The following is a 24,559-nucleotide window of genomic DNA, read 5'->3' as shown; positions in this document are numbered from 1 at the left end:
GAAATTTGGGTTCTGCCATGGTGCAGCTGCTGGTGGCCGGGGGCTCGGGGCAGCAGGGCTGGGGGCTGGCTCCAAATGGTTTTGTGCAAGGCCTGGGGATGCTGATGGTGCGGTGGTTGCTGCCATCTATTGGCTCTGACAATTAATAAGCTGGAGGGGGAGAGCCCTGCTGCCCACGCCGTGCACTTCTGCAGGGTTGGCAGCAATTAGCTAACGAGCATTCCCGTGAGGCTGTGGGTCTGCTGGGGGACGCTGAGGCTGAAAAGCAGAATAAGGTCCCACGGGGTGATGCTGAGTGCAGTGGGGGAGGCAGAGCTTGGGTGCTCCTCTGCCAAGGTCCCTGCAGCAATGTCCTTCCCGGGGGAGGTGAAGGCACCCTGGGGTTTGCATGCAGAAGGTCTGCACCAGCAGGAACCTACCAGCCGCTGAGCAGACCCCACAGCCGTTCCCCCTCTCGTGGCAAGGAGCTGGAAGATGTGGCATCCCCAACAGGAACGTGCTCTGAACGTCAGCCGTGCCCCAGGCTTCATGCAATGAAGGTGGCCCCTGGACGTGGTGCTGACACCCGGCATGGCCCTGTGCACCCAGAGGAGTCCCCCCCCAGTGCCCATGGCCAGCTGGTGCCATCCCTGTGTCCCCACAGCCGGTGAGCAGCCAACTCGCTGGGGCAGTGAGAGCATCCCTGCCAGGTCTCTCCGGGCCAGAGGGGTGAGCAGGGCAGGAGCTCACTGCCCTGATGTGGGTTGCAGGCTCTTATCCGCACCCCACGCCTTGCCTGGCCAAGTCCAGGGGGGTCTCGGTGTCCCTCTGAGGGTGGGAGCTCTCTACAAGCTACCTGCCATCAATTCTCCTGCATTATTGATAGGGTAAGTGCATTTAATGCTCTGGTCAGTGCAGGGCAGAGATATTTCCAGCACGGGAGGAGAGCAGGGATGAGGGACCACGGAGAGAAGCCATGACCAGATGGGGCAGCAGGAAGGGTGGAGATGGGGGACAGCTTCGCAGCAGCTCTTCCATCGGCCAGGAGAAACCAGGTGGGCAGGGGAGACCTGGCATCAGCTGGGGACCTTCTGCTGGAGGGCAGGCGGAGCCAGCTGCCAGCTGCACGTGTGTCCCCGTGGGGCTGAGTCCTGGGCTGGGCTTCTCGGCGCTGCAGGGCTGAGGTGGTGTTGGGAGGGAGGGAAAATGAGGGCTCCAGAAGCGGTGGTGGTCGGAGGGGCAGTGGGAAGGGCTCCTGTCTTGCATTCGTGATGAAAAAAGTGACATGGAGAGCATGTCGCAGGTGAGTCGGGGGTCTGGGATGTGGGATGGGCTGGGGACACCAGCAGCTCACGGCACACCTCATGTCCCCTTACACGGGGGCAGCGTCCTTGTGCAGGCGGGGAGCACCCTGCAACCTTGTCGTGGTGCAGGCAGGAGAGACCTGACAGGAGCCGGCGTGGGCTGGGAGGAGCATCCCGAGGGCACGCAATGTTTTCAGGAGCTGTTAGCTCACAGCTGGCAGAGCACGTGAGGCCTGGGCTGCCTCTGTCTCCCCGCAACCTCGGAAGAAGCTCTTCCAGAGGCAGAAGGAGTTTTTCCCTGGCATCTCCATGTCCAAAATCTGCTTGTACCTCCCGTGGCTGCCCCAGAAGCAGCAGTGGGGGCTGCTGGAGCTCTGCTTTCACCCGCAGCAGGGTGCTTGAGCACGGTCACTGCTGAGCAGGGGAGGTGAAGAAGGGCTGCAGCAGCTAAAGAGCTCAGAAAGGCTCCGAGTCCTGGTCCCTGCATGCCTGGAAACCCCCCGAGGTGTTTGCACGGAGGTGAGCAGAGGGGCTCCTTCCAGCAGCACAGTGCCAGCAGGGGCTGCAGCCACCTTCAAACCCTCGAGCCTCGCTTCCTCCTGGCTCTGCTCCCTCCTCCTTCCTTCCCAGGCCTTATCGGTGCCCCGCACGTCCCTGTCCCTGTCCCCGAGCAGTCTGCAGGGTGGGGACGCCGCGCGCTGCCTTTGAAGCTGTGGTCACGTTCAGAGAGCTGTGGTCATGTTCAGAGAGAGGTGGTCACGTTCGGAGAGGACGCTGAGGGTCCAAAACGAAGCAGCAGGGAGGAGACCCCAGAGCAGAGCCCCAGATACTCCCGGGTGCTGGGGACCCCTGATGGTTTGGGGTTCAGGGGCTCCGAGCCCGCCCGACCCGGCGGCACGGCCGAGGCCCGCCGGCTGGTTTCCAAGAGCACTTACTTCCTCCGCCCTTGGCTGGAACAATGCGAGCTGGGGAGAGGCGCAGGCCTCAGCATTTCTGAAAATGAAGCGCTGAGTTCAGCGCGGTTCGGCCCCAGCGCCCGCGTAACCCTTTCGCTGCGGGATGCAGCGAGAGCCCCTGCGGGCAGCATCTGCGGGCTGCAGGGTGCAGAGCGGGGAATGGTAAGGGGGCATTGGAGGTGGAAGAAAATTCCTGAGGGCCACCAGGGAGGAGAAATGTCTTACAGCCAGGCCTGCATCTCAGCAATTTGCCACGCTGGTTTTGCTGCAAAATTTTATTTCCCTTGTGTCCTGCATCCATGCATGACTGCTCTCCATCCCCAGCTCCCCCCAGCTCGCACCACCCCAAGGCCACCCCATTTTGGGGGGCCATTTGGGGCAAACCCCTCTGCCCCCAGCAACCAGGAACTGGTCTGCAGGGGCCATGCTCAGGGCAGGGTTTTTCACCTCTCTGTGACCATTTGCAGCAGGTGAAAGCAGGAACAGGGAGCGCAGGAATGAGGAAATGCCACGGCTGGCCGGACTCTGCCCTCCTGCCCGGGGCACTGCAGGGGCTGGGGGGGCTCTCAGCAAAGGAGGGGAGGAAAACGCTGCCCAGCCCAGCACCAAAGCAGGTTCCCCAGCCCTATCGGAGCATCAAAACCGCGGAACAGAAGTTTGTTTGACCTGAAACAAAATGTTTCATCTTGTTTGTTTGCTTTTTCCCAGGCTGCCGTCAGGTGGAGGCCGGTTTCCTTTTTCTTTCAGGTTCATTTTTAGATTACAAAGTGAAAAGCGAGGAGGCTTCATTTTGAGCCTGCCAAGGAACGGTCAGCGTCTGAGCGCTCCCAGAAGGAAACAGGAATATTTGATAAGACTATTAACCCTTTCGTTGTTTTCAAAAGAAAGAAAGGGGGAAAAAAAACAACTCTGTTTTTCTCAGCTAGCACTGTTTGCCCAGGCGCACAAATACTGCTGGGTCCACAGATCTCTTGTCCCGTGTGTCTGCACTCGCAGTTTGTCTGAAAAGCAGCGAGTTCCCGAGCTGCTCCCCGGGCTGCTGAGCCTGTCCCCGGGCAGTGAGGACGGGAAGTCCCCAGCCTCAAGGACACGGCGCCCGAGCAGGGGACAGGTGAGAGCCGGGAGGGACCAGTGGCGGCACGGGGTGGACACGCGTGGCGCTTGGTTCCCGGCGAGGCTTCCCCTGCTGCCTCGCTGACCTCCGCTCCGGAGGCTCTGCTGGGAAGCGGAGGCTCCCGAGGTGATAAGCCTCTCTGGGAAGAAATTCCTTTCCTCCTACGAGGGAGTGGTGGAGTTGGGGACGCCTTGCGGGCACGTCCACACCTCTGCGCACACGCGCCAGCTCCCGGGGGACCCCGAGAGGTGGGAGCAGCGAGGCCGAGGCTTCCCGGGGAGGACGGCGGTGCCGGGGCCCCGTGGAGGAGCAGGTCAGTACAGCTGCTTGCCCCCGTGCCTGTCGCATGCCGGCCGGTCCCAGCTGAGCAAACAGGGCTGGGCGGCGGCGCTTGCAGGTGCTCGGAGCAGCCGGGTGCGAGGGGGAGGCTGCGCAGATCCAGAGCAGGGCAGGGAGCTGGGGTTGGGGTCCCAGAATGGTTGGAGGCTCGGATACGGTGGTGAAGAGCACACGGGGGAGGGATAGGTCTGTCTGGGGTCCTTTGTGTGCAGGAACCGGTGGGAGAGTGAAAGGGGAAATTGCACCGGCAGTCGCTAGATTTAGGGAAGAGAATTTGGTGCCAGGGAAGGGTGAGAACCCCAGAGAGCGGTGGGGTTGCCAGGCTGTGTCCCCAGGTGAGGGTTGCCCAGGCAGCCTCTGCTGCCTCTTTTGTGCCCTGGGGAGGGAAGTGGGGCCAGCAGCAGGGGCTGTGCGAGGGCTGCACAGGGAGCAGAGGCCCTGGGGAGCTGGTGGTGGTGGCTGTCCCACCCCCGGGCAGGGGCTGTGCCGGTGGGGACCCCAGGACATCGCTTCTGTAGGACAGGGCTCTCCCAAAGAGGCCGCGGTGAGATCAGCAGCAGCAGCAGTGGGGGCCCTGCAGGGGTACCCGTGGTGCTGAGGGTATGGGGGGAGTGGAACAGGAGGGGGTTGGGTCTCTGGCCAAAAAGAAAATTAAATTTCAGGTCAAATGGGGGGTCGATACCTTCACCTGTAGAGGGGTGGGTTTGGTCATCGAGTTATCTGGGTAAACTTGAAAACAAACAGGAATTTCAAAAGAACAAATGATTTTATTTTATTTTTTAAATGAAACATAACCTTCTGTAGATTTTTTTTAAAAAATTAGTATTTTTCCCTGCGTTGATGTTAATTTATAAATAGGTGTTGCTAAAACAAACTGCCCTGCTCCAGCCCTGGCCACTTTGGCAAGGTGGGCCCAAACCAGCAGCATCTGTCCCGTACAGATGTACCTGGTGGCACCCCACGAACCTGGGCTGTGATCTGAATTCCCCCTCTGGTCCCCAGATCTTCCGAGCATCCCTAGACCGACTGGGGGAGTTTTCTAAATCCGGAGCCTTCCAAGGCTGCGTGCAGTGGGAGCAGGCAGCGTCCTTGCCGGGGGCAGAGCCTGTCCCAGCGCTCACCTTCGCACCGGTTCCCTCTGTCGTGCAGCTTTGTGGGGCTGCAGGGCAAGGATCAGATCAATTTTAGCATGCCAGGAAAGAGCAGCAGGGCTTTGCGCCCTCACATCGAGGGCTGCAGCAAGGAGGGTGAGGAGGACGGTCCCTTCCCCAGGCAACCCCAGCATTTTGACATCCAGGAGAGCCAGCGGTGCTCCTGGAGCACGGCACAGCAAGCAGGGCACCGCCGCGTGGCACTGGCATCGGCTGGAGTGAAGGTGCATCCCTGAAAGACCTCTCTGCCTGTGACTTCTCACCCTAGACCTCCTTTTGTTGTTTTTCTCTTCACGCAGGGGCTGTGTTGACCTACTCAAAGCTGCTCTGAAGACGTCTGCCACCACACTGAGGCCACCCGGCGGGTCCTGGGTGCTGCTCCTGGAGGCTGGGGAAGGTCAGGGCACGTGAGCGGAGAGGGAGACAGAGTCCACCAGGGCAGCCCCGAGATCCCCAGATCACTCCCTCCTGGTGTCTGCGGCTGCAGTTCAAACAGTTCTGATCTCAGAGACGAGATGAGCCCTGCTAGCCTCTCGCGAGGCGGCTGTTCATGCTGCAGAGCCTGGTGCCTTGCTTGGCCATAGCTCTGAGGCCAGTGCGGTGCCGGCTGCCCTTGCTGTGCAGCGGGGAGAGCGGTGCCGCCGGCTGGAGCGATGCTGGAGGGTGCTGGAGGAGCCCTGGCGGGCTGTGCCGGCAGGTGAGGGGGTGTCACAGCGGCGTCAGGAGCAGGGTTGGTTTTGTATGGGGGGAGATCAGGGCTGCAGCTCTCCAGAGGGGCCAGCTTGAAGCTCTCCAGTGCCGCAGCAGGAGGAATGAGAGGAATGCGCCACGTGGGCCTGGCGACAGGCGCCCAAAGGCGAGGGCGAGAGCGGAGCCTGGGGCAACGGCAGGGCAGCGATGCGGGTGTGAGATGTGCCCGGCCCCCGCCCCGCCGGCAGATAGGGCCCGCTCAAAAGGCACATTGTGCATTGTGGCCAGGGCCGAGCTGCGGTGGGGCTGGCGGTGAGCAGCTCGCTCCCTCCACCAGCACAGCAGCAGGCTGCCGGCTCGGGGCTGGCGGCGATGCTGGACACATGGGCTGCTGCCTGGGGGCCCCTTGGCACCAGGACCTGTCCCTGGGGTGCACAGGTAAGCTATCCTTGGGGAGACTACAGCCTGGCTCTGTCTGGCTCGGGGGGCTGGTTTATTCCCATGCCGTGGGCTTTTCGGGCATCCTGTCACCTCATCCTGCTGTCACCGCTGCCCAGGAGCACCCTGAGCACTGTGGGACTCGCAGAGCCCTGGGGTGCTGGAGCAGGGGGGCAGCGCAGGGCCAGCGACTGTGGCCATGTGCCCGTGGGAGAGCAGGGCCAGTGGGTGCCAGGAGCACAGCCGGAGAGCCTGGGACCTGCACTCGGCTCCAGGCTGGGGCTGCTTCCTGACCCGCATTGCAAAATCTTTCAGCAGCAGGGAGGTAAATGAGTCACTGGCACGAATGGGAACAACTCTCCACCAGCACTTTCAATTGGTCTCTTGAAAGAGCTCCCAGTTCCCTTTCTGAGGCTGGCCCAAACGAAAACAAACACTGAAGCAGCGAGCACAGCCATGAGCAAACCCACTTCTCTCACCCCAGGAAGCTCCGTCCCCATTTTGCCCAGCTCTGCGGGGACCCATCAGGGTGCTCGGCCACGCCGCTGGCTCTGCCAGCATGAGCGGTGCCCCACCTGTCCCTTCCTTCCCCACGGCTGCCCCCGAGGCACAAGGAGACCCCTTGGGCTGGGAGCATCCCTCCGGGGGGCCGAATGCCGCCCCCTACCACCATTTTTCCCCAGGAGAAGAGTGTGAGTCCTGCTGCCCCCGCTCGCCCCTGCTCCTGCCCCGCTGGGACCGCCTGCAGCGAGCCGCCGCCGAGCGCCGGGGACCATGGTGGCGAGGGACGACCATGGCATCAGGTACAGTCCCCGGGGAGGGGACACCAGCCTGCCGAGCCCAGCAGGGCTGCCAGGGACTGCCAGGGTGCGGGGAGCAGAGGAAGGGAGGGACGTGGGAAGCGAGTGCCGCCCAGCCCAGGCAGCTCTGTTGTAACTCTGCCTCTGGCTCCTTTCGCTTCCCTGTCTCCGTTTCCCCCGTGTGTCAGAGGGGTTGGAGTTCCTGGATGAAGGCCTTTGTTAAGCTTGCTCAGTTCTGCTGTTGAGAAATGTAGAGCTTTTCTTCCGAAGAAAAGCCCCATTTATTGCCCGTCCAGCCTTGGGCCATTCTTTTCTGCTGCTAACTCTAAATAAGGATTATAATTCTGTGTGCAAATAACACAGCTATTTGACTGGCCAGCAAAGTGGGCTGAATAATAAGACCTATAGAGAACAGTTATGGTCACAAAAGTAGCGTAGGAAAGCCGCTGCACTGTTCCAGCTCCAGATCTCCGGGTACATCTTAGTCGTGTGAGTCCTATCTGATTGCTCACAAAAATTGGTTTCTAACCTTGTTATCCCTCCACAGCCAATGCAGCTGTGGAAGAGCAAGCTGGATTTGTATGTGCCTCAGCCATCAGCCATCATTAACATAATTGCCAGCTAAAGTTTCCACTCCTGAACCCTTTATGGCAATAGTTGATGCTGTGTGATGCAGAGAGCATGCAGCTTGGATTTCAGATACCAATCAGATCAGGCAGGGGAGAAAATCTTATTCTGACTGTCAAACTGATGAACAAAGAGTTTTGCAAGTCGTTGGCTCGCCCGTGCTGGAGAAATGTTCTCACTCTGAGATCTCCTCTGGAAAGCCTCTCTGTCCCGGGGCCACCCTGCTCCCAGGTCTGTGATGCTGGCCCCAGAGCAAGCAGGGGTAGTCCCTCACTTCAGGCCACCCCAGCACTGGCAAGGAGTGAGCTGCCAAGGGTACCGTGTAGGTAGAGCACATTAATCTTTCTTCCCTCCTCGAGTATGATTTTAGGGTGATGCCCGATCGTGCAATCCCCCAGGCAGATCTGCAGTGTGGCTCACAGGCTTTGCTTTCAGGTGGCATGGTTAGGCAGAATAGCCTAGATCCCACTACAAAACCTGACAGCAGTGTTTCTGTGTCCTGTGTAGGTAGGGCTGGGGCACCAGAGCCAAATGGCGCAGCTACCGAGGCAGCAGAAGGCTTGCCGGACACCCCCTCGGTGCTGCTGGCCGTCGGGGAGAGCTTCCTCCCAGGTAAGAGGCTGCCTTTGGCATCGCCCAGATTTCCAGTGGCTGACCGTACGAGGCCAGGCATCGTGGCTAAGCAAGCCCTGCCATCCCTCGGGTTGCTGGAGGGGAAGGATGGGATCTGCCCGTGCTCCCGGAGCACGCAGCCGGGCTGGAGGCAGCCCCACCAGTGGCACGGGGCTCCTTCCCCCCCTAACCCTGCACGTTTCCTCCCCAAGAGATTTCACTCTTCTTCTCCGTTGAGAGCCGCTCCTCCCGGTGCCTCAATTCCCAGCTGCAGGAAGCCGCCAGGAAGAAGCTGTGGGCCCTGGAGAGCGACGACAGAGCTGTCCATGCCCTCTTCAAGGTGGGAGCTGCTGGGAGGCTGCTGGCCTGGTGGGATGTGTGATGGGACACCGAGCCTGGCCGAGGAGGAGGAGGTCCTCTGGGACGAGTCCTGCATACAGGGGGGCTAGAATGATGTGGGAAAGGGAACGGTGATAGGTGAGAGGTAGATCCTCACATCTGGAGCCTCATGTTGGAGGTAGTGAGCTGCTGGAGGGGTGGTGCAGGTAGCACCGGGGTGAGTGCTGAGTAGCTGGTTGTGCTTCATAAAGAAAAACCCCATTCACTGCCCTGAACAATCCTTCCCTGATGGTTTTCTGTGCCCTCACCCCCAAGGGCACCCTGCAAAGCTGCCCAGAAGACCTGGGACAGTTCACAGCTTCGGTCTCAACTGTGCTAATAAATGCCTGCCTGGTCTTATCCTGCGGGTTGCTTTTATGGCCACACTGCCAGGAGAACCCCTGTCAGGCCCCCAGCCCTCTCCTTCAGTCTTGCTTTCTCTTCTCCATGCAGGAGCTGTCAGCCAGGCTGGTCTGTGTGCAGGCACAGGAGGATCGGTTCCTGCTCACCTTCAAAACCCTGGAGGAAGTCTGGAAGTTCTCCACGTACCTAACTTTAGGTAATGATGTTTTCAAGGCGTGGGGGATCCACACAGGCAGCGTGAGAAGCATTTTTGGAGAAGGTATCCTTTGACACCAAAAAAGTAATGGAACAGGGAGAACACCTTGAAGAGGAAGGAATATTAATGAGACCTTGCTATTCATGAAACCACAGTCTGGATCAGTGGAAAAGATTCAGGAGGTTTCCTTTTGGGTAATTCCTCTATTGCACCTGGGGATGGAGACGGGATTGCAGATCGTTGCCTTACAGCGTGGTTGCAGATGGCAGATCAGGAGACATTCGAAAAACTCCTCATGCTGCCCAGCAAAGGAGGGTGCTGCCACTGCTTTCCTCTTTGCTGTCTTAGGCTATGTGGGCAACTGCTTGGAGCAGCTTCTCTTTGGGCAGGAGTACTGGCTAAACTGTGCTCTGATGGAGGACACGGCGATCAGAGTTAGCATGGATGAAGATCGCTTGGCCACCATCTACCTGGGTCTGCTGCTCCAGGAAGGTGAGATGGGGCTGCGACAGCATCTCGGCAGGACAAGTGTGGCCCTCTCCTGGGTCTGTCCTGCACTGGTGCCATTGACCTGGCCGTGACTCTTTCTATCTGCAGGTAACTTTTTTTCCAGAGCAGTGCCCGGTGTCTGCCAGCCTGAGGAGGAGGGAGAGGAAGGCCTGCGGCTCCGCAGGAACGAGCTGATCCACGTGAAGAACATTGGAGAGGAGTCCATGTGGGAAGGGATGTCCTTGCTGACGGGGCAACGAGGGCTGGTGCCTGTGGCAGCTCTAGAGCCCGTTCCTCACCCGTTTTACCAGTAAGTAGGTGGGCAATGGATGGTGCTCAAGCCAAGATTTATTCCTGACCCAGATGCACCACCTAACACCAAGCCCGGAGCGAGGAACTGCTTTTACCTCTGGCACTGGGCAAGAGCCAGATAATTTTGTGAGAATAAACATTGTAAAGACAACCGCTGGAACCAGCTCAGGTCCCGTAGTGGGACAGAGCAAGGGCATAGTTCTGATATCGTTCTTATATAATATTGATTTAGGTCATACCTGGGACTATTTGTGATTTACAGGTCAGTAACTGGGACAAAAAAACAGCCTGTCTTGGGCAATGTCAGTCGAAATAGGGCCTGACACCTGGCTGAGCCTCACAGACATTCACAGATCTTCTTGAAGGCACACAGAGAAATCCTCCTTAAGGGCTGGCAAAATCATCCGTCTGTCATCTGTGTCCTCTGTGTCATTAGGGGACATCCCCCCTGCTGTGTGGGACTGTCCCTGGTGGTGGCCCGAGGACTGCCCGGGGAGGACCAGCATGGCTCCCTCTTGCCTTGCAGGTGGTTCCTGAAGAATTATGCCGTGAGTTTTGGCATCTCCCAGGAGATCAGTGGGGCAACCTCTCAGCCGATCGGTGAGTGATACCTCTGTAAGGTGGCTGCCCTTCCCAACAGGGGCATGGCTCTTGGCCAAAAATGCAACGGGTCCATCTCCTGTTCTGACAATGACACTCCGTTGCAAGGGGTTGCATCTTGAGACTCTCCTGAGTGGAGAACAGACCTTTAAAACTGCAGGTGCTCAGAAGGATGATCTGAGGAACACAATAAGGGTCTGAGTCTGAGAGCGCAATAAAGCTCAGGGGACGGAGGGACAGGCTGGCTTCTCCAGCTGAAATCAGTCTCCTTGCCGAAATCTTTTCTAGCAAGGAAGCATTTGCAGTGGGCCTCGCACTGAAATGCAGCTGTTTGCCTTTGTTTCCCAGTGAAAGGCAGGTGCACAGCCACAGAGGACTACAAAGGAGCAGCATGGGATGAACTGAGTTTCTCCAAGGGAGACAGCATAGAAATCATCGGATTCCTCATTCCAGGACTCCCGTGGTTCGTGGGCAAATCCCTGAGCAGCGGGAGCATCGGCTTTGTCCCGACACGATGCATAAATGCCACGGCTTGTGAACCCTTGTAAGTTTACTGCTACCATCTAGACGAATTTAAAGTCAGGTGGAAAGCAGGGAAGACACCCAAAATCCCAGTTCAAGGCTATGTGCAAGTCTGGAGCAGGTAATTTGCTTTGCAAGGACTTCATAGAGGATTCGCCTGAGGTCTGTCCAGAAGCCTTGGCCAGGCTCTTCTGCCACCAGGCTGGCTTTGCTTGCCTGCTGAGGGATGCCAAGGCAGGACAACCACTGGCACTGTGAGCAGAATCGAGCACCCTGCTGTGGACGAGGACAAGAGTTATCTGGAGAGGGGGGGGTGACAGCTCAGCTCTTAAGATCCAGCAGTTGTCTTTGTTGCTGCCTTAAAGACAGCTCCAGTTCAATACCCATCCAAAAAGGCTTCTCCTCCAAGACTGTGGGGGGAGGATGGGGTCCTTAGGCTGTTGCTAGCTCTGTTAGCATCTGTTGGGCTTCCCCGGGTCAGGTTCACTCAAAATAAGTCTTAGGCGCTTTTCTTTGACACTGCAGAGAAACAGAGAGGAGATCAGATATATCCTGGCTTCAGAAAGGACTTCTGGAGAGAAAAAAAGGCCAATAAGTTACTCCCTTTGGCACTCCTTAGTTTCTCCATGGAGGAGCTGGATCTGAGAGCCCCGATGGGGAAGGGGTCCAGACTCCAGTATCCATCTGCAGCAGAGCTTTTCTGGTGGGAGGAGGAGGAGGGAGGAGAAAGTCCATCTCCATCCCACAGGACAGCCGTGGTGTCAGGGGATGGGGAGACACTGAACTGTTTTTTTTTTTTTTTTTTTTTTTCTGGTGTCTGCTTCAACCTAGGGGAAAGGGCTTGGTGTTTCTGAGCGAAGAGGAAAAATCCCCCCTCCTGCGCATCCCCTGCAATGGTGGCGAGCAGCACTTCACCACCCTCCTGGGTGAGCTGGCATGCACAGACATCACCTCTGTGTACCGGCTGGGTGAGTTCCCCTCCTCTTCATGCATAGCCCCATCGGTCCCCCTGGGGAGCAGCCCTGGGCCATGTCTAGAGATCTCCTGCTTGGGACTCTGCCAGGGCCAAGACAGGCTCCAGGCCCTCTGCTCAGCCTGGCCAGGGAGGCTGGAGATACCCTAAAGGACTGGGTCCTGCCACACTGCAGTCTGCAGGAGGCTTCTCTGCTGCAGCTGTAATCACCGGGGCTCTCCCAGATACAGGTCTGGGGTTTAGCAAAGCAGCAGGAGATTTCTGTAAGGTTTGTATGCTCTGCCTGCACACTAACATTGACCAAGCCTTTTGACCAAGCCTGGCTTTTTCTTTCTGTTTGTCTCTTTGTGTAGATGGTTTTGAACCCACAGCCATGTTCCCCAAAGTGCCATCAGGTGAGTATGTGGAGGATGCTTTTATAAAGAGGTCAGAGGGTGAATTTTGACATGCGGAAACATTCCGCTGTGGTTTGCCTGTCCCCTTGCAGAGGCTGTTCTCCATGGCGGTAAGGATATCCAGCTGCTCCAGTCCTGGGAGGAAATAAATGGCCTGGCTACGGCTAGCACCTCCGAGCAGTCTAGCCCTGGGAGTGAATCAGCCCCTGCTACATTGGAAGATGTTCTCCTGGACAAGCTGGATGACTTTGATGATCCCAAGTTCTTTATTGACCTGAATGCTGGACACATGGAAGATGCTGATGTCTTTGACCCCATACTGACCTTCCTTAACCATGAGAGTTACGTGCCCAGTTTTCAAAGCCTCTACGATATGAGTTTTTCCTTTCTCAACTCCACTTTTTATGGTTTCTCTGATGAGGACGAACTGGTCTTGTACCTTGAAACGTCCAGGAACTGGGCTAAGAGAACTCGTGCGATTTGGGCTCATGTAAGGCTCTGTTTCCTCTTAGGCAAGCTCTGCATCAGAAAGGTCAAGTTCTCCCAGGCTCGGGTCTATTTTGAGGAAGCCCTGAGCACCCTGGACAGGGGCTTTGGGGACCTGCCCCTTCTGGCTGCCTTGCACGTGAACCTCGCTTCCATCTACCTGAAACAGAACATGAAGAGCAAGTTCTCCTTGTTGCTGGGCAAAATGGTGACCTTGCTCGTCTGCTTGCCTGGCCGCCCTTTCAGCTCTGAGAACGAGCTGGAAGTCATGGTATACGTGCTGAGGGAAGCCATTGCCGTGGGCAATGCTCCCCTGGAGGCGCGGGTCTGTTTCCTTATTGTCAAGCTCTTCCTACAGCTGGGAAAAACCGATGAAGTGCTGCCCTTTACTGAGCATCTTCAGTGTCTCACCACCACGTTACTCAGCCCAGACACTGGTGCTGTGCCTCTGGATGTCACCCCCATCTTGAGCTACCTGTATGACAAGAAGTACTTGCCAAACATTGCGCTGGCCTCCGCCAGGCTCTTTGTTCCCAGCGACATCAGGGGGGCACCAACGCCCATTTGGAGAGCTGGCTTCATCCTCCAGTGTACGTCCAAGCTCCTGGGAAGCCAACCGGAGAGGAGCAGCATCCCGGCGCTGGCTTGTTTCTACCTCCAGCAGGCCCTGCGTTTCTCCTGCGAGAGCAGGGCCGTGCCCACCCAGAGGACGCTGTGCACCATCTTGTCCCGGCTGCACCTCCAGCACGGCCTGCTGCACGGGGCGCTCCGCCACGCCACCAGGGCCGTGGCCTTCAGCAAGCTGATGGGCGAGGAGGAGGCCTTTGAGTCTTCCCTCTCCCTGGGGTGGATGTATCTCCTGAACAGCCAGCCGGGCCCAGCTGCAGAGCTCATGGGACAGCTCCTGCGGTCCCTGCACGGGACGGACAGCGTGACGCAGGGGGGGGCTGTGCACAACCTCCTGGCCATTGCCCTCAAAGGGGAAGGGCGGGTGCAGAAGGCTGCGGAGAACTACCTCCGGGCCCTGCAGAAGGCCAAGGAGACCGGCAACAAGAGGAACCAGGCCATCGCCCTGGCCAACCTGGGGCAGCTGAGCCTCTCGCACGGAGCGAGCCAGCTGTCTGAGCACTACCTGCTGCAGTCTGCTCGGCTCTACGCTGAGCTGCAGGGCTGCCAAGACCCGGAGCTGGAGGCGGTGCAAGTGCTGCTGTGGCTGGCGCAGGCCATGGTGAACAGGCAGAGGGTGGAAGATGGCAAGCTCTGCTATGAACTGGCGCTGGGTTTTGCCCTGAAGTGGCGTAACGTGAGGAGTGAGTACCACTTGGCTGGCAAGAACTCACCGCGGGGCAGCGCCTGTTAGGTCCCTAAAGCCATCCCTTTCCCTTCCCTATACCACGCAGGTCAGCTCCACGTCACGGAGGCTCTCTGCCATTTCTACAGCAAGGTGTCCCCCAACCTCCAGGCCTGCATCACCTACCACGAGCACTGGGTGTCTCTGGCCCAGCAGCTCCAGGACAGAGAGATGGAAGGCAATGTTCGGCAGACCCTCAGCCAGCTCTACCAGGCTTTGGACACCTCCGAGTAAGTCCTGTTTGGGGCTGTTTCCATGTAGATGCTGTTAGAGCAGTGTCTCTGCTCACCCAACACCAGAACAGTGGCCTTTTTGAGGTGTCTGGAGCCAAAGTCCCTGGGGAGATGTGGGGACGGCGTGTGGCAGCTCCCTGCAGGCAGGCTGGTGGCTGGGGAACTGCTGAGGTTTGTGAGCTGTCCCTGCGCCGTGATGGGGGGAACAGCTCAATGTCAGCCAGAACGTGGTGACTGCTGGGCAAACACTGGGCTGCGAGCTGGGGCACGGCCAAACACGGCTCTCCAGAGAGACACGCGGCCCTCTTCAGAGGGGACCCAGTGACAGGGAATTCATCACTTCCTTTGGAGGCTTATTTCAGTGATTAATCACCGTCCGCCAGCAAAAATAGTCTCCTTATCAGTTATTGAAATAAGCCTGGCTTCAGCCTCCAGCCACTGAATCTGCCCTTCCTATCTCTACCGGAATATTTTCCCCAGGATTGCACGTAAGGCCCTCTATCAGCTCACCCTTCAATCTCCTGCTTGACGTATGCAGGTGGCATAAGGTTAGGCAGGAGGGGAGAGAAAGACTTGGGCAGACCACAGACTTTCTTCCAGTTTTGAAAGAAAACGTGTCAAACAGCGGAGATCTGGCTCCCACGTCCCAGGAGGACAAGCGGGCAGGGACTGTCGTTAACTGGGACGTTAACCTTCCCGTGCTGGGTCGCAGTGAGTTCAGAGGGAAGGAATTTAGGAAGCAGACGCCTGTCATGTGAGCGGTGCTATTTAAGATCACAAAGCGTCCCCCAGCCTGGGCTGGAAGGACAGCTGGAGCGCAGTCAGCAGCAGGCGAGACACCAGGCAAGCAGACATGTCCTGGGCACTGCCCCGCGCTCCCCTGGCCACGGGTGCCTCGTGCCTTCAGCCTGCCACCTCGTCCTGCTGCTCGTCCCCTCGTCCTCCAGTGACACGGGGCTTGGGAAGGGGCTGTCAGGCCTTGCACATGTGGCCACAGAGCCGCCTTTTTGGATGCCCCAAGGGGCAAACAGCAGGCCGAGATGTGGATCTGGGTTCCAGAGGCTGTTTGGGAGATGAAGGCGCAAGCACTGCCAGCCTGCACTCCCTGTGTGGCTGGGGGTGACTTGGGGCTCGGTGCAGGGGGCAAATAGGCTTTGCAGGTGGCCTGGACAAACCTGCTTCATCAGCTGAAATGAGGAGCAGCCACTGGGGAGCAGCTCCCCTGGGGCTGTGCTGAGACAGAAGACACACGTACATGTCCTGCCCTTTTGCCAGGACACATTTCTGGGAGCTGTGGCTGTCCATTTGGCTCTAACCTGCAGCAACAGCAGGAGGAGAAGACAGCACTGCTAACGGGGACATGCTGTAGCCCTGCAGCTGGCTGCTGGTGCCCCGTGGTTGCTCTGTAATGGCTTTCTGCCCATTGCTGCCACAGGGCTTTGAGACGGTCTCTGGACTGCACCAAGCAGAGCCTAAGGATCTTCATCGACCTGGAGGAGACTGGCAAGGTGGCAGAGGCCTGGCTGCAGGCAGGAAGGCTTTACTACCTTATGCAGGAAGACGAGCTGGTGGAAATGTACTTCCAGGTATGGAGGAGGTGTATGGAGCAGCCCCGTTCCCACCCTGGCTAGGTGCATTCCCATCAGGGCTGTGTGGCTCAGTGGGAGACATTTGGGGCTGGAGAACTTGGGAAGTTTTCTCTTGATCAGTAGAAACCTGCTGCTGCAAAGAAGAGCTGTTGCCTCAGCACTCGTGTGCTATCTGCCATTAAATTTCCTATCTTTCCTTCCATAAGTCGGGTTTGGAGGATTCTGGGGTGACAGCAAGTGAATTTATTGAGTCAGAAATTGATGTGGGAGTGCCAGAGAGAGCTGGAGCTGCTAGGTGGTCAGTTCCCATCAAAATGCACATAGATAGAGGGTGAGGTGCCGGGGAAGTGCTTGGAGACTTCTTGGAGTAGAAAACTTCTGGCTTCTTTCCATCTCTAACATTATTCTGTCAGCTGGGCTGCAAAGATGAAGAGCTACTCATAAAATCTTAGGGCTGCATCCTCCAGGGAGCATCTATTTAAAGATGCAGAAGCCTTCCACATACCCAAAGTAAGCAGAGCAGGAGGCTGGCTGGGTCTGCTGGCGTTGCACTGAGCTGTGGTATCCAGCAAAGCACCAGCCTGGGCACACACAGGGGATGCTCTGGGCCCTCACTCTGTGACCCCAGAAGCATTTCAGAGCTGGTGGGGCTGGGCGCCTGAGGCACCTGGTGCTGGGGACAAGGCGAAGAGCCTTTCCCATCAGCGTAGTGCCCCCAAATCAGGGTGCTAGAGGCACCTGTGTTACTGGTACTGGGGGGCTGCTCAGGGACCTGGGTGATCGAGCATCCGTGGCTCTAGCATCAGCTGGTTTCCTAGGGAGTGCCCCAGAACGAAGAGCCATCATCGCCTTCCTCATGGATTCAGCAGGTTTTCAGGGGCTAAGGAGGGGTGACTTCCCATTAAGATGAGCCAGTCAAGGAGAGATCTCAGCAGGGCATGTCTGCAACCCTGATGGGCCCTTTCCCAGGCAATGTCATTGGCAAAGATCGATTGTAAGGATGAAAGGAACAACACGTTCCTGCTGGAAGGTGGCACCAGGGTCGAGTGTGCAATTGACACAGACATCCCTTCTTCCCAGAAGTTAGCATACCTGCCCTCACTCCTGCTGGCGCTGGCCTTTCCCTGTCCTGGCTCTCTGCTCCCCTTGTCAATCTTCACGTTGGCTCCATCACACTGCAGTGACAGCCCAGGACAGGGCAGCTGCCGCCTGCACCGTCCCCACTCTAAGTCCTGATGCCGTGGGACGTCCCAGCTGGTTGGTCTGGCATGCTGACCCTGCATGGGGATGGGTGCCTGGCTCCATCCTCACACGTCAGCAGGAAACACAGCACAATGTCCCCCCAGACTTGTTTGCCAACCTTTGTCCTTGCTGTTCGGAGCACTGGGGCTCACATTTAGTGTGACTTCGTTTTATTTTGTTTCTCCAAAGTCTTTGTGCAGATTTCTCTTTCCAAGTCTCACTGAAGTTCCTCTTCCCTCTAGGCAGCCATTCAGACAGCTCTGAAGTCTGAGAACTTCTCCTTGGCCATGGAGCTTTACGAAAAAGCAGGCGATACCTTTTTTAATGGCAGCCGAAACAGAGACCGAGCAGTGGAGTTTTATAGGGTACTGATCCCTCCAAGCGTTTCTCTCTTCATGTCCCTGCTACGTGATGGCCACGAGGGAGCTGTGCCCTAGCAGGGTGGAGGGTGGAGAGGGACGGGGCCCTTCTGGGTGTGCCGGCATGCAAATGTGGCTGGGGGGGGGACTTGCAGCACGGACACATTTGTAACGCCTTAGTCCATCTCCTGCTGCTCCATCACCCCTCTGCGGGCAGTGCTGTACCCATACCTCCAGGAACAGCCTGGATTCACTCTTTTCTCTCCCCAGGGCGGTGCTGTACCCTTGGCCAGGAAGCTAAAGGCCATACAGACAGAGCTACGGCTGTTCAATAAGCTGGCGGAGCTGCAGATTGGGCTGCAAGGCTACGAGAAGGCGCTGGAGTTTGCCACGCTGGCAGCCCGGCTGAGCATCAGGGTGGGTGAGTGATGCAGAGCCCCGGGGAGCAGGGCAGAGCGGGTGCCTGTCTGCGTGACAGCAGCGTGCACGTGAAAGGGAGATGCTCCTGCTTTCATAAGACCTCTGGACCGATTCGTATCCCAAGGGCAACGTCTCTTTAAAGGCTGCTTCCCTTTTTAAGCTGTCCACGGGGGTGCTCTGCTGTGGCGGCGGTGGGGCTGGCTGAGCAGAGGGCTGTTGCTACACCAGAGCACAGGAAATCTGATGAGGGCATGGGACTGAACGGTTCCTCTTTGCCCTGGCTCTTCCGATAAACTTAACCCTTTCCATTGCAGAAGTAGGCCTAATGGGCAAAATGCTAGCATAAATGCCTGAGATGGAACCAGCCTCTCCAGCCCCCAAGAAATCCCCTGGCTGAATGATATATGATATACTGCCTGGTAATCTATCCCGCTTTGGTATCAGCACCCCTGATAGTTCTGTTTTCTCTGGACCATCTTCAAACGCAGTGTTTCCTTATGAAGACAGATATCTGTGCCCTGGGGCTGTGGAGTAAACACATCCCTGAGTGGCTCGGTGTGCTGGGATAGGAAGGGTTTGTGAGCGCCCTGCAGTCTGACTGTATCAGCAACTCTTTTCCAGGAGATCAATTGCAAGAGCTGGTTGCATTCCACCGCCTGGCTACAGCCTACTATTTTCTGCAGATGTATGAGATGGCAGAAGACTGCTACCTGAAGACGCTCGCCCTGCGCTCCCCCATGCTGCAGTGCTCTGGAGAGGCCCTGTACTACTCCAAGGTGTATTGCCACCTTGGCAAGCTGACCCTGAACAAACTAAAGGTAGGAGGACACCCTCTGTAATGCTGTGTCGAGTTTTCGGGTCTTCGTGGGGCGCTGGAGGTGGAGTATCCCATCTGCTGGCAGAGCAGCCATGGTTGTATACAGCTGCATCCTGTGTCTCTTGGTCCCATCTGCAGCTTTACAATAAGTACACACAGTGCTGGCACAGCCAGGTTTTGAAGTGGGACAGGCAGTTTGGAAAGAAGTGCTAGCACTTAGTGACTGTACAGAGCCCATTTCAATGAAGTCAGGTGTCACTGGCTTCTGCCTGGAACCACTGGGCTCTGCTCCAGCACCCTCACACCCCATGGACTTGCATTAAATGACTTCCTAACGCCTGCCCTGCTCTTTATGCTTAGGACGAACAGGATGCAGCAGCCTACTTCCTCCTGGCCCTCGCTGCAGCGACCGAGCTGGGAGACCAGGAGCTACAAGGCCTCATTCATGCCAAGCTGGCCGACATCTCCAGGGCCACGCTGGGGCCTGTGGGCATGCCGGGCTGTGCCACGTACCGGCCCCGGTGGCTGAGCGAAGGCGGCCACGTCGTCTGACCCATCCATCGCCGTGGGGATGTGCCTGCGAACAGCTTCTTGCCTCGCACGAGTCCACGTGCTCTCCAGAAGCAGCATCCCACAAGGGGTCCAGCTACCGACGGCAATTTATCTCCGTGCCCCCAGCAGACAAGGGACCTGGGACCCTCATTTCTTGGGAGCGGGGCTGTGCGCTGCGGCGCTGCCGGCAGAGCGAGGCAGGATGGGGCCAGGTGCTGGAGCACAGTGCAACGGGGCGAGAGGCAAGCAGCACTCCGGGAGTGTGGCTGTGCGGGATGGGGACAGGGATGTGGATGGGGAAGGGGACAGGGGACAGAGACAGGGATGGGGACAGGGACAGGGTGCCACCTGTCCCCACCTGGACCCCACCGGACAGCTCAACCGGCGAGGGGACACCTCCGACCCGAGCGTGTTTTAACTCGAATAGCAACTCTATTTATTCCTAGCTGTTCTCTGTGCTGTGTGCTCTGCTCTGTGACCCCCACAGCCCCGCAGAAGCCGGGTCCTGTTGGGCACCGAGCTCCAGCCCCGCTCACCGCCAGGGCGCACCAGAGCCCCGCGGTTGCGGGCGGCGCAGCCGCTCCTCGTCCCGCCCGGCCCCGGCCCCGCGCTGGTGCTGAGCCGGGGAGGGGGAGCGCTCCCCCGGGCTCCCCAGGCTGTGCCAGCCAGCTGGGGCTCCACGGGGAGACCCTGCTGCAAGTCCCTTCGTGTCCCTTCCATGCTGCGCCCCTTGGAAGTGCCAAACGCACAGCGTGGGTTTCCTCGCCCCCGCTGCAAGTGCCCACTTCGTTTTCCCCTTCTGATCCCTGTGAGCCATCCATCACCAGGGCAGCGAACAGTTTAATGCTTGTTTACCAAGCGTTCCTGCGATGCCATCGGGGGAACCTCAGCCATGTGCTCGGAGGAGGCAAATCTCTGTCCCGTTTGACATCCAGCGAGCTTTTGGGGGAACCAGTCCAGGAAAATCCTCTGGCTGGCCCCACGGGCAGCCCGCTCTGTGCTCAGCTCAGGTGCCGTGCGCTCTCCCATGGAGGCCAGGATCTGTGCAGCTGCACCAGCCCGCCTGCGCACACATCCCGTCCTCAGCTCTGTCCTTGGGGGTCCCGAAATGACGCCTGAGGCCACCATGAGGCTGCTGCCCAGCACCCAGGTGGGTGCAGACCCAGCATCCCTGCAGACCCACATGGGTGGCCAGTGGCTGTTGTGGTTCTTGTCAAAGTGAAGCCCCGTGGAGGATGATTCATGCAGAGAACATTCTCCCTAAAATATCCTTTCCAGAGCCAAAACCTGAGGCCTTTCCGCCTAGCACCAGTGAGAAAAAATGGGCTTTGTTTAAACACAGCGAATCAGAGTTTCAGCTGGTCTAAATCAGCTGAGACATCCTGATCTGCAGGACTGTAGGTCTGGCCCATAGTTTTTAACCAGACATGTGTTTTCTAAATCACACTAAATGACTTTGTGGTGCCTGGGGGGAAAAAAAAAAGAGGAGGCTCGCTCCTTGAGAACATCCCATAAAACATCCTTTTCCCTCATCCACCAGCCCTCTCTGACAGAGCTGGGCTGTCTTCCTATCAGGATGAGAGGTCAGGGTGGCCAGGGCTGATTAAACACCATAATAACACTTGGAAGCAAAGTGAAACTTGCTGCGTGCCAGCCCCTGTGTCTGTGCCCAAGGGAGGGTGAGGACCCAGAGTTCCTGCAGCTGGGGAGGAGATTTCTCCTTGCCCCCTTCTCTCTGGGCAAGGAAAAGCAGATCCTTTGGGATCTTTGTGCCAGAGGAGGTCACCGGGTGATGGCACAGGCCCTGGGGCAGCCTGGCTGGGGATTATCATCTTCCACCCCTGCATCCATCATTCCTGGGGCATGGGGCTGGGAGCTGTCTCTTGGGCTCGCCACGGAGCTGCTGTGTGTGTGTAGGGAGCACAGAGACCACACAGGGGGTGCACACCCCAAGGTGCTGCAGGGCGCAGAGCCTGGTCAGAGCTGTGGCATTGCTTCACCAACAAGGAGGTCGGAAGAGCAGGACTGCAGTGACACAGGAGATATTTATCCTACAGGCACTGCCACCAGTGCCCAGCCCGCTTCACCAGTGCGAATGCCACTCTGAGCAGAGGAAAAAATAGGGGAAAGGGAATGGATGGATCAGGTCTCCTCGTATCCCAGGTGTCGTCGCCGTGCTGTGGCTTGTGACTCATTTCTGAGCTGCATGTGACTGCCTGCTCCGTGCCCAGTCCCGGCAGTTTTCCTGCCTCCAGTCCCTGGCCAGCAGAGCTGGAAATAGCACCAGTGGGTCCACGTGTGGCAGCATGCGCCTCCACACAGCCACAGAAACTGCACCTTCCCTTCCAGCACGTTCAGAGGGCGAAGGGTGCTGCTGGAGGAACCTCCTCGCATCGGTGCCAGCGCTTGTGCGTGCCTGGGGCCAACCCCTTGCTCTGATCTTCCGCAGGTGTGATCCTCCGGGCACCAGCACGACCAGCCCTGATGCAAGCCTGCATAAGAGTTGAAGCTGACACCCTGACCCCATTTTTGTCTAATGCCCTGGGGGGAATTAAGGCCTGGCATAAAGAAGGACTGGATTTCTTTAACATATGCTCATTCTTGGACAGCGGAAATACTACAAGAGTAATTCCTGGATCATCTTAGCTCTGGTGTTAGCCTCCAGGGGCATTACAAAAAAGGAAGCACTGATAACTGCACGTATAGATACGGACAGAAGTGTCGAGATAGCTAGATTTATTTGGGCTTACACAGAATCTACTCCTTCCTGCAGAAACACAACACCCAGCAGTAATAATTACTATGAGCTGACATCTTTCATTGTACGCTGCTGCAAATCGTCCCTGTCTGTGCTGGACAGAGAGCCCTTCGTATTTCCAACTGCACCATACAGCACCTGAGGGCCCTCCGGGTTAGCTGAGGGGCAGAACCCTTCTCCGAGTGCTGTCAAAGCCCAGCAGTGGGGCAGGGACAGTGCGTGTTTCTTGGGTGAGACGTTCGAATTTCAGGATGTGCTGCACAGATCCAGGGAGTGGGTAGGAGCCGTCCTGAGGACCTGTGCCTGGGCATCCCTTAACCAAAATAACCAACCACAGCACAGCAGCCAGCCCTGCTAGGAGCACACCAGGGCTGTACAGAGCTCTTCTGTTCCCAGGTTTTGCAGCCGGAGATGCTGTCCGTGGATCTTACATCATTTACCCATCCCCATCAACCTTGGATTTTGGCAGAGGAGAGGTGCTGGCCTCCAGCAGTCTGCTTCCCTTGGGGCTTGTTGAGGATGCGGAGGAGCAAAGCCGCGGGGGCAGAGCTCACCTTACCTCAGGGGCGGCTGGTCCTCTGCAGCCAGCATCTTCCTGCGCTGCTTGGGAAAGTGATGAGGGGTTGGTAAACACCAGCTGTTCTGCTAAGCAGAGGTGGGTGAAGTATGTAAAATGGGCAATTTAGATTAAAAATCATTTATTTTCAGAGCAAGCCGGGTTTTTTTTGGTGTTAATTGGGATCATAAATATGCATGCTAGGAGGTGCGTTCGAGGCTGATGCCAGGAGCCTGAGCAAGAGCCAAGAGTCACTAACTGTAACTCCACGTGCTTAGATAAACCTGCCCTGCCCTGCACCACAGTAAGGCAGCAGCACAGTGCTGCCCATCTCTATCTGCTGCGACAGGGGCTCATGTCTGCACTGCTGGTGTCCCCATTCTGGGAGCTCACCATGTCCCTGGGGCAGGGGAGAAGCAAAACCAAGAAGAGAGGAGGGAGAGAGCAGCTGGGAAGTGACCAGTGGTGCAGACAAGGGACGGTGAGGCCAGATATAAACCATTCCCTAGCTGGGATGTAACAGGTTTTGTGCTGAGGTGGCATCAGGCGTCGGTCAGCACTGGGGCTCTCATCCCTGCTGTCACTGTTCACAGGGCACCCACATCTCCAGACCATACCCATACTGCCTGCCCTTACCTTCGGCCCTCGTGAGCACCCTGCATCCAGCCAGACCGCCTGGACACCAGCACTGGATGATGTGCCGGGCAGCACCAGGGCAGGCAGCCCTCTGGAACTGGAGAGAGCAGAGAGAACAAGCGGCAAGCACAGCGCAGAAAGCATTAAAGCATCATCCCTTCGAGCACCCAGCTGGCAGAAGCTGTGTGTGCTGGTGACAAGCACACCAAGAAGGGTGACTGTCTCTGCTGGTGGGTCAAGCGCTCCATGTCCCCGGCTTGTCCCATCTCCAGACAAATGGGACGGTGCCAGCACGTGCCAGGGCACACCAAGGTCCCAGTGAAGCTGCTCTCCTCATAGCTCCCCAGCTCCTGCCCGGTGTCCCACCAGCTCCTCGCTGAGAGGGGAACAGGCAGGAAACCTGGCAGCGAGACCCCCTCACCTCTGGGGACACGCAGAGGAAACCACACCAGTGCCAACAATTCCTGTCCGCTGCAGGGGAGGGGGGAAAGAAGAAGAGTTTTTCCGAAAAGAAGAATAAATTCTTACATAACCAGCACACAAAAGGATTTTGGTCATGGGGTGGTTGGTTATTTTTCTTTTGTTTTTTTCTTCCTTTCTTTTGCACCTGCTCTGGCAGTGGCGCTGGGGCCACACAAGAAGACATGGATGCACAGGGAGCAATGGCTCTAGCATTTATATCCCAAAGCTCACATTTAATTCTGCCTGGGGCACCTCCAGATCCTTGCAGCTGGTTTTCCAGTTGCAGCATGACCTTTCCCCATTGCTGTCCAAGATTTAAGTCACGCCTGATCCCGAAGTATTAGTATAATATTAAAACATTTACTCCAACGCCTTAGGAAGGATTTGCAGAAGTTCCTAAATGCCTCCTGTGCACCAGGTTTGTGTCCTGAAAGCTCTCCCAGGCTTTTCTCTAACCCTTCAGCTGGGCTTTCCCATCCCATCCATCCCATGATCTGACAGAAGAACAAACTGTGTACTCTGCTGATGGCTATGCCTGGGGCAGGCCATGCTGGCACCTGTGAGGACGCTGTGCATCCCTCCTGGGGCACCAGGCAGCCAAACTCAGCAGAGCATCATTGCCTTCTGACTCATCTCTGTCCTCTGAGCCTGTATCATTTGTCTTGTGCCTGTTTGGGAAGCTATTTTGTACTCCAGAAGCTCCGGTCTTGGGGGGGGTGACAAGAGTTGCTTCATGCCTGGCTTCTTCTGCAGAATAGGGTTTGTGAGCCTGTCCTGGCATCTGCCAGTCCTTTATCAGCTTGGTTTTCATCCTGCACACCACTGAACTCCTATCTAAACCACCTTTGTCTGGGATTGAC

The 24,559-nt window shown here is 57.4% G+C and overlaps 1 protein-coding gene across 9 annotated transcripts; it reads left to right on the top strand.

The window, feature by feature from the left end:
* The first annotated feature begins 2,589 nt into the window (after window positions 1–2,589).
* Window positions 2,590–19,738, top strand: SH3TC2 (SH3 domain and tetratricopeptide repeats 2). 9 transcript variants are annotated; one of them, XM_013191898.3, is made up of 19 exons: window positions 2,590–3,350; window positions 5,143–5,971; window positions 6,655–6,774; window positions 7,906–8,010; window positions 8,223–8,350; window positions 8,842–8,947; window positions 9,296–9,439; window positions 9,545–9,746; window positions 10,275–10,348; window positions 10,697–10,892; window positions 11,702–11,838; window positions 12,197–12,238; window positions 12,331–14,034; window positions 14,125–14,305; window positions 15,744–15,894; window positions 17,382–17,504; window positions 17,769–17,919; window positions 18,540–18,736; window positions 19,096–19,738. In XM_013191898.3, the coding sequence occupies exons 2-19, from the start codon at window positions 5,656–5,658 to the stop codon at window positions 19,285–19,287; spliced, it is 4,269 nt and encodes a 1,422-aa protein (XP_013047352.2). In that variant the 5' UTR covers window positions 2,590–3,350; window positions 5,143–5,655; the 3' UTR covers window positions 19,288–19,738. The 9 variants fall into 9 exon arrangements, 6 of the variants coding, with proteins under 6 accessions (XP_013047352.2, XP_047936347.2, XP_047936344.2 ...); XM_048080390.2 differs by lacking the exon at window positions 2,590–3,350 and adding an exon at window positions 3,357–3,666 and having other exon boundaries at window positions 5,143–5,240; XR_010834986.1 differs by lacking the exons at window positions 2,590–3,350; window positions 19,096–19,738 and adding exons at window positions 3,381–3,666; window positions 18,233–18,337 and having other exon boundaries at window positions 18,540–18,674.
* The last annotated feature ends 4,821 nt before the right edge of the window (window positions 19,739–24,559 follow it).

Source organism: Anser cygnoides, chromosome 14 (genome assembly GCF_040182565.1).
Source record: "Anser cygnoides isolate HZ-2024a breed goose chromosome 14, Taihu_goose_T2T_genome, whole genome shotgun sequence".
NCBI lineage: Eukaryota > Metazoa > Chordata > Aves > Anseriformes > Anatidae > Anser > Anser cygnoides.
Note: the sequence above shows the minus strand (reverse complement) of the source record. Positions and strands in the feature narration are given on the sequence as shown.